Source organism: Chaetodon auriga, chromosome 13, assembly GCF_051107435.1.
Source record: "Chaetodon auriga isolate fChaAug3 chromosome 13, fChaAug3.hap1, whole genome shotgun sequence".
In the NCBI taxonomy this organism is placed as follows: domain Eukaryota; kingdom Metazoa; phylum Chordata; class Actinopteri; order Chaetodontiformes; family Chaetodontidae; genus Chaetodon; species Chaetodon auriga.
In genome coordinates this window covers 20,918,165-20,931,779 of record NC_135086.1, presented here as the reverse complement: position 1 = coordinate 20,931,779, position 13,615 = coordinate 20,918,165, and the positions used below count along the sequence as shown (strand labels likewise).

General features: G+C 45.0%; 1 protein-coding gene across 7 annotated transcripts in view; it reads right to left on the bottom strand.

The window, feature by feature from the left end:
- The window catches only part of LOC143330310 (mitogen-activated protein kinase kinase kinase kinase 4-like), an 89,417-nt gene extending 82,591 nt beyond the window's left edge, over positions 1–6,826 (bottom strand). For all 7 annotated transcript variants that reach the window (XM_076746781.1, XM_076746782.1, XM_076746784.1 and 4 more), the window contains exons 1-2: positions 6,557–6,826; positions 6,227–6,292 (exon numbers count right to left, since the gene is read on the bottom strand). In XM_076746781.1, the coding sequence (XP_076602896.1) occupies positions 6,227–6,292; positions 6,557–6,613 (123 nt within the window). In that variant the 5' untranslated portion in view covers positions 6,614–6,826. The remainder of the gene's footprint in view (positions 1–6,226; positions 6,293–6,556) is intronic.
- Positions 6,827–13,615: the final 6,789 nt, after the last annotated feature.

Below are 13,615 nucleotides of genomic sequence, written 5' to 3'. Positions count from 1 at the left end.
CACATTCACTGTTTGCTCATTGGAAACAATGGCTAAGTGCACACAAAGCGGCCCGACTTCTCCACGGCGAACCGTGACAAAGTCAAGTTCCCGTCGCTGCTATCAGCGGCAGAGCTTCTACTTCTTCTGTTTGGAAAGGTCACAGTAGATACCAGCAGGTCTGACTGTAAAGAAAAGTTCCCCGTGGAGACACAGCTTTACTACCGCTGCTGCTGTTGTTGGTCGCGGCCGCACTGCACTTCCTGTGCTGTGAAAGGTCACAGCAGACACGACTAACATTCCAGTTTGAATAGCCGGAAGGTCGGTGAGGCAGCTTTGCATGAGTCTATTCCTTCTGACAGCTTTGTAGTTCCACCACTTTACAGAGTGGAGCCACCCTATAAATAGCTCCCCATACAACTGGGATGAGTGGAAAGCAATAGAAATTAAAGAAAGGTGTGTAATATGATGTTTATTTTGAAGCTAAAGCAGTTGAAGAGCAATTATTTGGGTTAATATCTTACAGCTAATGCAGTTATTCCCCAGCCAGCGTTCCCCCAGACAATTGCTCTCATCACTGCTGAAACCATTAGTTGATTAATCAACACGTTAGTCGGCTGGAAATTAATTAGCAACATTTTTGACAATTAATTCACCGTTTAAGACATTTGTCAAGCCAAAATGTAACATCATTCACTGGGTTCTGCTTCTGCAGTGGGAGGATTTGCTGCTTTTCTGTGTGTCACGTCACTGGAAACTGAATATTTTGGGGGTTTGGACTGTTGGTCAGAGCTGTGTTAAGGAGTTTTGCCACTAATTTGGTAATATAGTAAATAAAATTTGAACTTGAGAGAGTACTCAGTGACTAGACAATTACAGGACAGTAAAACTTCAGAGTCATGACATTTTTCCAGCCAGAGTGTTGACCAAAGAAACTCAAACTCCTTTGAATGTTTAATGGCCTTTATTGTCGCTGTGGCTGCAGCACTAACTGGTCAATACCCAGTATGTAACACAAGGCCAGTACTGTCCTGACGATGCAGATCTGTGGACTGTCAACCTGCACATGACGTCTTCCTGCGTGAACGGTTCTTCAGCTCCTGATGTGGACTTACAGGAGAACATCAGCCATGCACTCAGTGCATTTCCTCAGCTTCACCTTATCAGCAACAGAAAAAAAACAAGCATCTTTCCTGTGACAAGGCCAGGCTGAAGAGAAGCTGAGGAAGTGAAACTGCTTTGAGGCTGGTTTTTCTGTTTCTATCTGTATATGCATCATTTTCACTTAAATTCCTGTTTCCAGCTCCTGAAATGTGACGATTTACTGTTTTTATTATTGAAAACAGGACACCTTCGGGTGGTAGACTGTAACCTATAGCATACTGAAGACACTGCCTTGAGCTCTACACTGATTTATTTATCAATAATGCAAAAGATCATGAGCTGCAACTCTAAAAAAAAATAAAAGCTTCCTGCCTGAAACTGATAAACTGGTGGAAAAACCACCAACGCCAATGAAAGAATCAGTTGATGAGCTTTGATGACATTCAGTCCTTCTCTAGACTGCACAGCATGGACGTAAGTTATAAGTATAAAAGCAAAGCCAGCAGTGCACAGAGAGGACCGTGCCACTGCTGCTTTAAAGAGAACATCTCAGCAGACACGCAGCCGTCGTCTCCACTGCACGATATCCAGCGCCGGAGTTTCCCTGGTAAGACGCAGGAAGGCTCCAGAGAAATCCTCACATACCACTGAAATGACAGGTTAGAGAGCGAAGGCTGCAGCGCGGCACAGCAGAGGGTTCGCCCTCATCAGCGAGAGAAAAGAGAGATCGTCCCGCCGTGCAATCTGACTGTGGCGCACGCTTGAGCTCCATTCATTTCAAATTCATTATTCATTTAAAGTCAGTGATAAAGTTTCAATCTGGCCTCAAGGCAAAGTTCTCGCGTCTCATGATTAAAGCTCATTATCTTCGGTTTTTATGACTTTCACATAAAAAATACACACACTTCTTTTCATATTGTACAGTAGTACAGTATTTAGATAATATATGGAGCACCTAGATACATTAAGAGGGTTTTAAGACTTTTTTTTCCGAGCAAAAATGGCAATTATGCCTCTTTTATTGCAAATATGAGAGTTTGGTGCTTTTCTCTACTCTAAATGATTGTTGACTGTAATAATCCACAGCACAATGATCAGATTGCTGACGTAAATAATCATCAAACGCAGTCCTCCACTAGTTTAAACTGATACTTTATATTGTTGGACAATAATCTGATTAATCTTTGCAGTGACATTGTCCACATGATGATCTGCACGTGAGCAGCACTGTTATCTGCACTGCATGTCCACATCACCCCGTCAGCAGGGTTCAGTCAGTGCCTCAGACTGTCAGGAGGATGCAGGAAAGAGCGACAGGAACAGGGCTGTGGTTTTCTAATCAGGCCATCACAGCAAAGCCACCGACTTCTCCTCGCTGCACTGATGACTTCCACCGTATCACTGCTTCCTCACAAACATCCCCTCGCTCCCTGCCGACGGCCGCACTGAGCGAGCTAACGACCTCCGGCTTTGCTGCATTTTAGGGAATCAAACCCAAAAAAAGAAGAAAAAAAAAATCCCACAAGTTTGACTTGTTTGCTCGTCTTGGACTCTCTCTAAACTCAAAGGCAGCCAGTTTCAGTGAGGCTGAACCAATTACAGCAGCGGTTTGCAGGAGAGAAGCTGAGTGAGTCTAAAAGTCAGCAAGTCATAAATGGGTTAAACCATTTCCTCAGAGAGGGGGATTCCCAGCCCCACATGCTGAGTGTGGTCTCACCCCAGAGTTTTAAAAATTCCTCCTGCCTCTTTCTTCAGCTCTGATTTAATTCTTCCTTACCCTCCTGCTGTTTAATGGACACAGAGACACGCTGTCCTCTGACCTTGCTGCTATTGGTTGCTGTTTGAAGTTCAGGCTCTTCTATTCGTGGTTTTGTTTCTGTCTTCGCTCATGTTGACTGCTGGAGTTTTGTTCTTGATGAATGTACGATAAATGAGATCAAGTCCTACTGTCCCCAGACGTATGACTCTAAATACAACTTGTTACTGTCTTTGAAGAAGAGAGGCTGCTGGCCACATGGGTATCAAATGTCATGAAAAACAAGTGGTAATAAAAGCGTGCCGACAGCTGCTTTCACTTAAAAAGTGAACATTTCAGAAACCGATCACAGATTAACCGATTCTTCAGGATGGATCGTTTGGTGATTAAAGGGTGGGTGCTCCTCTCTCTCTCTGTTGCATTTCCTCTTTTTTTTTCTCTCAACCACCCCCATTTTATTTTTCCATCCCAACAGCTGTTGTTGGTGCACACAGCTGCAACAAGCCTCAGTCAGTCCCACTATGCTGCTATTTGCTAGTCTGGGAATCCCAACCAATCACCAAGTGTTGAGGATCAAGTGCACATGTGCAGACCCAAACACACACACACACACACACACACACACACACACACACACACTTTTGAGTCAGATGTTTGCAAGGCAGACGGTGCAGACAAAAAAAAAAACGAGCTTGGGTCATCCTCACCCAAACGTGGTTATGATTCACCAAATCCTGAGGAACTAAACTCAAAATGTCAAGGTTAATATGTGTCCCAGAGTGTCTGAGCATTCCCACGGCCACTTGTCCCCTGCTTTAATGAAACGTTTACAGCCGCCGCCGTCCTCCCCCGAGCCACAGAAAAACACTAATACAATAAAAACAAAAGCAAATCAAGATATCCGTGGTACTGTTTTCTCCAAACACACTCATACGGCCGTCACCGCGCTTAATTATGAGGCGACGTTTCATCAGTCCACGCCGCGGAGGTAACGGCGGGCCAGGCGTTCACTGAGGCTCGCCTCGGGGCCGTCCTCCTTGTCCATGACCACACAATCTGATTCAAAGTGACACTCGTCTCCGCGGTGGAATCGTTGAAGGCTGCTGGTCGCTGGTCTAATCCTCAGAGGCAGAGCTGGAGATACAGTAGACCTTGAGATTGTTCTGAGCCCAGACCGCTCCTGCTCCGACTGCTGGATATTTACTGCGCTGAGTAACCCCCATCACCGTGTGACAGAAAGACTTAACAGCTGTGATGTGCACGGGCTTCCAGCCGACTGACGTCCATACAATGATGATTCACAGTCAAAGTCTCACAACCTAATTTTGTTGCAGAGTAACATCCCCTTCAGCTGTGCTTCCTCACGCACCACTTTGAGGCCCAAAATGGCTCCTCATATATACTTTATGATATCCTGGAGCACACCGTACTGTATGTTAGTGGCTTTGTGCTGTCTGCCATGAGCCTCAGCCTGGAACGTGCACAGCAACAGCAAGTCTGTGTCATACAAGAAGCAGAATAAAGCTCAAAATACACTGTCCACTTATCACCCGCTCACGTCTCCAAGGGTCCGTGTGGACACCAATGGACCCCTGCGGCCACCAAAAAAATCCATTTTTTACATTACGGTGCCGAGCAGAACATGTCAGAAGCTGTCCGAGGAAATTTCCACACGTCATGCTACCAGGTTGCTGTGCAAACACCACTGAGGGTAACTGCAGCAGAAGTAATGAGAGCGCCCGAGGATGGAGCTTGGCCACTTGCGGATGCTGCTGCTCTTCCACCTCCACACAATCAACTTGTCTCCAGGTGCGCGTCTTCATCATGTGGCGACACAATCACCTCTGACTCTGCCACACAGAAGCTGCCTCCGGTGCCATGTGGAAGTTGGCGCATTCAGCGGTGCGAACAGCCAACGTCAACATCCAAGCGTTAAGTACGACTCTTGTTTTAGAGGAGGACGGATCCAACAAGGTCTATAATTCAAGGCCATTAAACCATGATTTAATGTTTGTTCTGTATGTGCTGACGGTTTATGTCACATGAGCAACTATCATCAACCAGTGCTCAATGCTAGAAAAGCTAAATATCAATGCTAGAAAGGACTGCTACGTAAAATCAATCAAATCAAAGCTGTACTAACTGTGGACACCTGCATGTTGAGTTACTCCACATTTGCACCTCAAGTCAAGGTGAATTTCACTTGGATTTGTTCCAAAATCATTTGGATTTGTCTAACCCACACTGCTGCAATGCTACAAAGAAGAGAAAAATAGCAAATGGCTGTGTTCTCCATCCACGAGCACATGACAGTCAGACAGACAGCGCTTTGCAGTTTGTGGTCAGTAAGGTCATCTGACGCCAGCAGGTCAGGATTATGGGAATATCAGGTATAGCTGCCTTCTGTCTCCCGTGACATTAATGTGACATAATTCCAAACAAGCCACGTTCCTGCTGCAGCCACCCGCATCCAGAAATGTAAAGGCTTTGGTAAAGTACACATACACACACACACACACAGACACACAGCAGCATGGTTTCAATCAGCCACATACAACAACAAAATGCACTCTCACGACAGTGCTGCATGTGATTACTGTCAAATTAAAGAGCTCAGCTGAAGCCTGGGCAGATCCAGCAGCTCTGGCCCAGTCCTCTGCTCTCATTTCTACCAGGCAACAAGGATGTCGCTGCTCATCTCAATGGAGGTGGGAATCTGGGCTGCGGGAGCACCGGGTCTCCATCAAATGCCTTTTCCACTGTGTGTGTGTGTGCGCGCGTGTGAGCGAGAGAGAGAGAGAGAGAGAGAGAGATGGGATGAACAGGCCTATCCCCGTTAATGCAGCAGCAGAGCCACTCCAGCAAAAGGCCTGCTGGGCAATGGTGTGCACAAATGCGCAATGAAACACCGCCCACCGAATGGCGCACAAGTCGGTCAGCGTGGCGAAGGCTGTCATGCACGGATGGGGCTGGCCTGATCAGAGCAATGCAAAGCGTGCAGGATGCAAGGAATATTTTACTGGGGTGTGGATGAGAGGAGAAGAACAAGGAGGAGGAGGAGGAGAAGGAGGAGGAGGAGGAGGAGGTGGGACCTCTTTGGGACCAAAATAGGTGTACTGGGATGATGTTTGCAGCACTAAAATAAAAAATAATGAATGGATGTGAAGCCATGAGAGGCCAAACGCTATCAGAGATAATCCAGTCCAGACAGCACCGGTCCCAAGTGAAGGAGGGGAGGGGACATGTTATAATCAACGTGTTCCTGAGACCGTGAGAGGGGAAAAATACATAAATGCATGTTTGTGCTCCAGTTTCCGCCCGTTTGTTCTCTAGGTTGATGCTGTAACGCACACGTACACACACGCACACACACGGGCTAACACCAACCTTGTAGACTTGTCCATAGGTGCCATTTCCGACCACTTCCACCAACTCGAAAATCCCAGCAGGATCCTGGATTTAAAAAGAGCATAAAAACAAACAAACATATGAGGACCAGACCTCATTGATTCCCCGTAGTATTTCGAATCGGGTTGGTTCGATGTATGAAGCGGCTGCGCCCGGTTTGCTGGCCTGCCATGCCAGCGGATATTAGACAAAGAAAAGCCACCGCGGGGCTGTGTCAACAACAGCACTGCTTACAACATGCTTGTGTTTTTATTCCTGAATGTGAACAGAATAAAATGCACCCTGAAAATGTCTGTGACACACACTCACCCTCAGGGATGCCAGGTCTATATCCACCAGACTTTTGGCCGGAGAGTCGTTCGCCATTTTCGTAAAAACGGTGATAATTCAGCAGAATAACGGCGTATTTTTTAGTCTCCTTCAGGCGGACGGTGTGTGTCTCATCCTCGGCTGGTTTTCTTTTTAATCCCGCAGGTGATATTTTCTATCCAAGGCGCGTTTTTCCCTCTTTGTAATCCCCGGCAGAAGCTCCGCCGCTGCTACATACCGACCGACTGACGGAGCCCTGCCCCTGCTCTCTCTCTCTCTCTCTCTCTCTCTCTCTCTCTCTCTCTCTCTCTGAGTGCAGGTCTCTCTGCCAGTATTCTCCGCCCTCTCTCACACACACACACAGACAGCTAAAGGCGTTTGGGGCCCTGAACAGAATATGATTGGCCCCTCACACTGGAATAGGGAACTGTAAATTGACCAACCCTCAGCCCACCATCACCCACTAACACTGACAGAGTCAAAACACATTTATAGTCAAAAATGTAATTCTTGGGGCCACAGCGGCTGCAGATACACCATGCACGGGGCCCACTGATATGACAACAAGTGAAGGCAACCTCGTGTGTGTTTTAGCGATGTTTGCACGTGGACCACACCTGTAAAGTGCTGCCATTGAAGGGTGTCTGTCTGCATCCTCTCTGCTGTCCTGCAGCAGATCCACGCTGATGTCCTCTCTGTATGGACGTTACATACAGCAAACAAGCATATCACATTAGCTTAACACAGACTTGAATTGCTGTAGTAATTGTAATACAGACGACAGCGTGCACTGTAGGTTGTACGATGGAGGCAAAATAGTCTAAAATAGAATTGAAATAAAAATTGTGTGATAAAACACTGTCAGGACAGCACAAGTGACAACATACTAAAATGACAGACTGTCTGTGATGTTGTGAGACTCATAGCAGGAAATGAAAAAAACAGGTTTATGCTTCACACCACATCCTGAATATGATTCTAATCAAGACATAACGGGGACGAGGGCTCTCGTAAAGGTACATTTTCAAGCACAGGTAACACACATTTCAGTAACGATGGTTCAGTTCCATTTAGTGTGTCAGTAAGCCATGACAGTGAGCCAGCATACACGACACCAGGACCCTGGAACTACAGATCACCTACGTAAAATGCTGCTGTTAATAATGCTGTCAGTTACACCTGTGCTTTTCCTGCTGCTGTGAAAAAGGTCTACAGACAGAAGCTGAGTAAAGTCAATCGCAGAATACTCTAAAAGTATTGTAATAGTTATGAATAATTAGAATGAAGCCAACAGAACTGTGAAAAGTGTGTTTAAGACTGCAGTGCTGTAATGAAATATTTGAGCACTGTGAATTGTAAAGTGTAAATATGTGTCTGGTGCGCACAATCACTTGAGTACAGTGTGCATTAACTACTGAGTCCTCCTCCTCTCCCTCCATGTCTCTCAGCCTTTGTTTGGATCTGCTCCTCTTCCTCTCCATCAGATGGATACAGGGCAATTAGAGCATGTGAAATGGAAACAGTGATGAATATTTCAGAGGTGCTGTTAGCGCTGTGCTCTTCTATTGGAGAGAATGATGTCCATGCGGACAGCTTTATATCCTGCAGCCATCACTCTTACCTGTCAGCTGCTCTGCCTGACTTTGGTTAGCACTCCACATACACACACACTCCACATGCTGATAATGTGACGGTGATTTCACTGCTCTGGTTTCTGGAATAGATAATGGAAAAGTCCCGAGAACCAACAACATCTGGGGATGGAAATCAAGATTCCTAACAAACTTCTTATAAAGAAAAGTGCAGAAAAGTGTTTACCACAAGCAGTGTTCACATGTTGCACATGTGAAGTGACATCAGCTTCACATGTGATAACTTGACACATCAGCAACCTGCAGTTTTCTGACTCATCAGCTTTTCACATGTGAAAACAATCATTTCACATGCACCGACTGACACCGAGGGGAAACAGCTCGTGCAGGCCATCGAGTGCTCAAAACTCCTTTACCATTTCCATGTCTTTAATGCAAATGTACAGCAGAGTTCTTGTCCTCCATCCGCACCCTCTACTCTTAAACTCTGCTCTCAATCTGTCTCCCGTTCTAACTTCAGTGCTGTCTACTTTCTTTTCCACAGGAATGTTTGGCCCTTTCTGACACTGTTTTACTATTGCCTGTTAACGACGCGAGTTATCCAGATGTTAAAGCTTATTCCTCTGCCTCACTCACTTTAATTTCGTTGTCCACAAATGCCAAAAAATGAGCATCTGTTGGCACACAGAGAGCAGAAACCACAGGACTTCAGAATCATTAAACGGGGACAGAGTGGGACATACAGTATGTACACTGACTGTTAGTGTTAATTTGCATAACGTTTGCTTTAAAACACACACACACACGTATAAATATACAAGAAAAGTTTAACTTCAAACCCTTTTTGGTCACTTTTATTCATCATTAATCCCTTGAAAAGCAAACATGGATTCAGCCACAGCGATAAAATAGCAAAAGCAAGGAAGACATTAGATGACATTAACTACTTTCTACTGAACTCTTGTGCTTTTTGTTAAATCTTCCGGCTAGAACTGCTGCGTCATGTCACGTTGGGGATGAAAAAAAAAAAAAAAAAAAATATGCACTGCCCTCAAACTTGTGCTTTGGTCTGTACTCTAGAGTGAGTGTTTCCTTTGAAGGTGATGGAGGGGGACGACCCACAGACATCAAAGTATCACCCGCTGGGTGTGCCCCACTTTCATGTGTTATCTATAGCAGGGATATTTTAAGGATTTCAGGCTGTATGGGCATCGAAATTACTGAGTTTATGCTAGACCTGGAAACTGAACTCCCAGTCGATGCCGTCGACCTGCAGAGCTGGAGCGCCCCTGCAGGTTTAGATGAAACATGCGCTATCAGTTTCTTTTTTTTTTTTTTTTTTTTTTACTTTACTAACAACACAGTCATTTAACAGTAGTTCAGCTCATATAGGTCAAAGACAAACTGCACACGTGAAAAGGAAATGCTGATAGCAAAGCCCTGCCACTGTAATCTCTAAAACTCGAACAAGTGTTTCATCCAGACGCGACAGTGAATGAGTGTGAACGAGGTCTCAGGGTGATCAGCTCACAGAGAATTATCACTCGACTCTGCACTCCCCCTCAGCTTCACGGCCTCTTTCAGCTCATTGTTCCAGTTTTATGGTCCACAGTTCTACTTTGTTGGTTCCCTCTTACCGACTAATGCACCAAGCTGCAGACAGATAACGTTAGCAACTAGCTGGTGAACATAGAGGAACATTTAAAAGAATCAAAAGAGAGTAAATATTGGATTTAAATTCATCAGGCCAAAAACAAGACCCCAAATGAATGCTAATGCTGCTTCGTATCTGCCGTGTCTATCAGTTCATCATGTCCAGTCAGCCGGCAGCGTATGATCCATGATTGTGACAAAATAAAAATAACAGTGTGGATGGCACTGTGTGAAATCTGTGACCGGTGAGTAAGGACACATTTCTGACAATCCAACAAAACAAACCTGAAATTAATAAAAAAAAAAAAAAGCTGTTTAAACTCTGTCACACACACACACACACACCACCTCCACACATGCACACCTTAAAGGTGGACGGTTTGGAGGTGTAGCTTAAGCACATGCTGGGGTGATGTGTGTGAAATGGACAAACAAGCAAATGCATTAAGAAGCAGAACCTCGAGGTGGCTGCTGCAAGCCTGTCCGACTGGTGTGTGTGTGTGTGTGTGTGTGTGTGTGTGTGTGTGAATACATTTGAATCTATGATATTATACACCAAAAAAACACCAAAACACCATGACTCAACAATCAAAGCTGTCAATCAGGTCACACAAGGACCAAAGGTAAAGCAGACCGTCAGTTCTGCTGTGCGTATGCTGTGTGTGTTCTTGTATTTCTGTTTCTGTGAGGACCAGCCTCAGGCCTTTTCTGGTTCTCTTTGGGCTGTGGGCAATTCACACACAGCTAATCTCAAAGCGAACCTGTGCCGGGATTTCGAGATATTTGTCAAAGATTTCTGATGTAACCCACATGCAATTTTTCACTTTTTATCTTTTCTATCAGAGAACTAGTTCCAGTAAAAACTGTTGACAGTGATTATGTGGATTACTCCCTGAGCCTGACTTACGAGCACCTTTCCTCTTCTCATGCATTATTATTAGTTCTGGAAAAATAATCGAATGAATCCTCCGTCTGCTTCCTCTGTCTTCTCTGACTCCACGGTGTGTGTTCAAGTGTGTGCAGGCGCTTGTGTGCGTGCTTGTGTCTGGGGACATAAATCTGTTCACACAGTCACATTGTGGGGACTCGCCGTCCTTATGAGGACAAATAGCTAGTCCCCACAACGTAAGCCATTAAACTTTAGGGTGAAGGCTTGAGTTAAGGTTAGGGTAAGCCCCCAGGAAATGAATGTAAATCTATGTATGTGTATGTGTGTGCGTGTGTGTTAGTCCCAGCGAAAAGAAGAAGGTGAGTAAGACTTACGTCAGGATGTCGAGGAGGTATTTGATGAGGCTGGAACATTTGGCTCTGTGTCCACATCAGTATTAAAACCAGGATTATGATGAACCAGTTCTTCACCAACCGCCGCTGCCCTGATGCCCTTGAGCAAGTCATGTAATTGTGTTCATCACCGGTATCGCTCGTCAGGTCGGAGGGTGTGTAACTGTATGAATGTAAAGCAGGGCGGCGCTTGAAAAGTGCACCATGCTCAGCCAACTGTCCTGGAAAACAAAGGAGGAGGTGCTGACGTGTGGATCAAACTGACAGCATCAGAGGCTGTGACCTCAGAGAGTTCAGCCTTTCACCTCTTATCACCAGTGCTCGTCATTCAGAGTGTTGTTCCACTGATATATGTGCCATTCAGAAGCTCCTCACATCAGGTCTCCTGCAAGAAGTCACGTGCTTCTTGTGTGTTTGAGAACAAGTAGAAAGGATGTTAAAGAGACAAACGGCACCCCTGACAAATGTCATCCATGCTGTCGTTGCTGCCTGAAATCTGATCTGCCTTCTTCGCCCCTGACACCAAAAATGCAGTAGAAGAAACAGTCCCAAATCTCATCACATGTGACAGTTACCTCTGTGATAGATTAATGTTAAGGCTGATCCCCACCCAGCAGCAACCTTTCAACACACAGCAAAGTAAAACAAAAGTAAATACATAAATAAAGATGAAAAAGATATATAGGTTAGATATGCAGTAAACAAAAAATACATGGAAAAAATATGACTTCTGTTGTCAGTGCAATGGTCTTTACACACGCCAAAACAAAGGCAGCAATTACAACAAAAAGCAGACTAGCAGTTTGTCTAAGAGCCCTGATGGTTGTGGAGCTAAAATGCTAAGTTTGTCCTCAGGATGACAGATCAAAGTCCATGAGGTCGTTCAGATCTGAAGGGTTTATCCTCTCTGGACCGTCAATGCGTTGGGCTGATGACGTGGAGATCTCTTCGTGAGACATCTTATGTGCAGTGTCCAAAATGAAAAGGGCTCGTCCTCTGCAGAGCATGAATGTGTTTAGACATGACAATCTGCGTATTCCGTGCTGGTATGTCTTGTGTTAAAGTGGCTGGAGCCCTTACCTTTCAAGGCAGCTTGTCATGAACCAAAATCCTTGTCATGGTGTGCTTGGAACATGTAATGGTGGAGTAGTTCCAGGGCAGCACAGTTAGCACAGGCCTGCTTCTGGGAACCATGAATATCCAACCCAAAAGTCACAGTATGGACAGATCAGAGGTTTACCTTAAGTCTGATGGAAAACTTTACATGACCAGTGAAGGGCGTGCTAAAGAGAGAAGTTAACCATGCACTAAGAGGAACATCTCTGTCTCTTTGCCTTCGGTAAAGTACTTTGTACTTGTGGCTAAAAGAAGCAACGAAGCGTCTTTCATTTGCAGTCAGAGAATGAAGCCAGCTGTTGTGTGGTCACTTCCTGGCCCATTTGCTCAGATAATGAAAGAACGTTTGGATGGTGATGTTTTTAAGATGTTGAGGAGAGCTCAGTTTACATAATGCACTTTACATAACATCCATGCGGTGTCAAAACATGCTGGGTGTTGGACGTGAATGTGTCAGTGCTGTTGTTGGAGGACATGTTGTCTCCCAAGGACTTTTAAATGAGCATTCTCAGAATTTCCTCTGAGCCACACTTTGCTATCTAGGATGTCTGCCTTTGTTTTGTCTCCTCTGTTCTCTCATAAGAACCCTGTATGAACTCAATGCCCCTGCAAGCCGCCTCACCTGCTATTTCACTAACAAACACTGCCCCCCTGTGGCTCATAGGCGCCACTGTGTGCTACAGCCAAACAGGGAAGAAGGGAGAAATGTTAAAAAAAGAAACATCCCAAATTCACTTTGCCCAGCAACAGTCACACTGTGCAGACCGTATAACACGCCTTCAGCAGCAGCGCCTGAGAGGCGACTAAAGAAGATGCTTGTTGTCTGGACTTCAGTGGCTGACACAGACTGATAGACTGCATCTGTAAGTATGGAAATCAGCACCTCATCGGCGTTCTGCTTCCCTGCCCACTGACGTGTTTGACCCTGACAGTCTACGTCAAGTCTGAGGAGCTCAGGTCAGATGCCTCAGCTCTTGGGCATGTGGCCTTCATTATAGAGGTATATGAGTATTTTTCTGATTTCTTTCTTTCTGATCTGTCAAGTAACTTCAGCAGGTTTGATGAAATATTTTGTGAAGAGACAGAAAATTCAGGGTCATTTTTCATGCAAAGGCATTTCATGGTTCCAGCTTTTCCTTTCCAGTATTTCAATAATCTTCATTCGTTTTTAATAATTTTGAGGTTTGTACTACTGTGTGGACAGATCAAGCACTGGAAAGGTGTCACTTTGGGCTCTGGGGAATCTTTCCAAACTAATCAGTTTATTAAAGGTGAAACTAATCAGAATTAAAATAATCATTAGTTTTAGTTCTTTGCCAAATAGTTATACATTAGCTCCACCTCAACCAACCACAACAGTAAAATCCTGCTTTTATATTAGTGCATGAGTAATAATAACCTAACAGTCACAATTAAT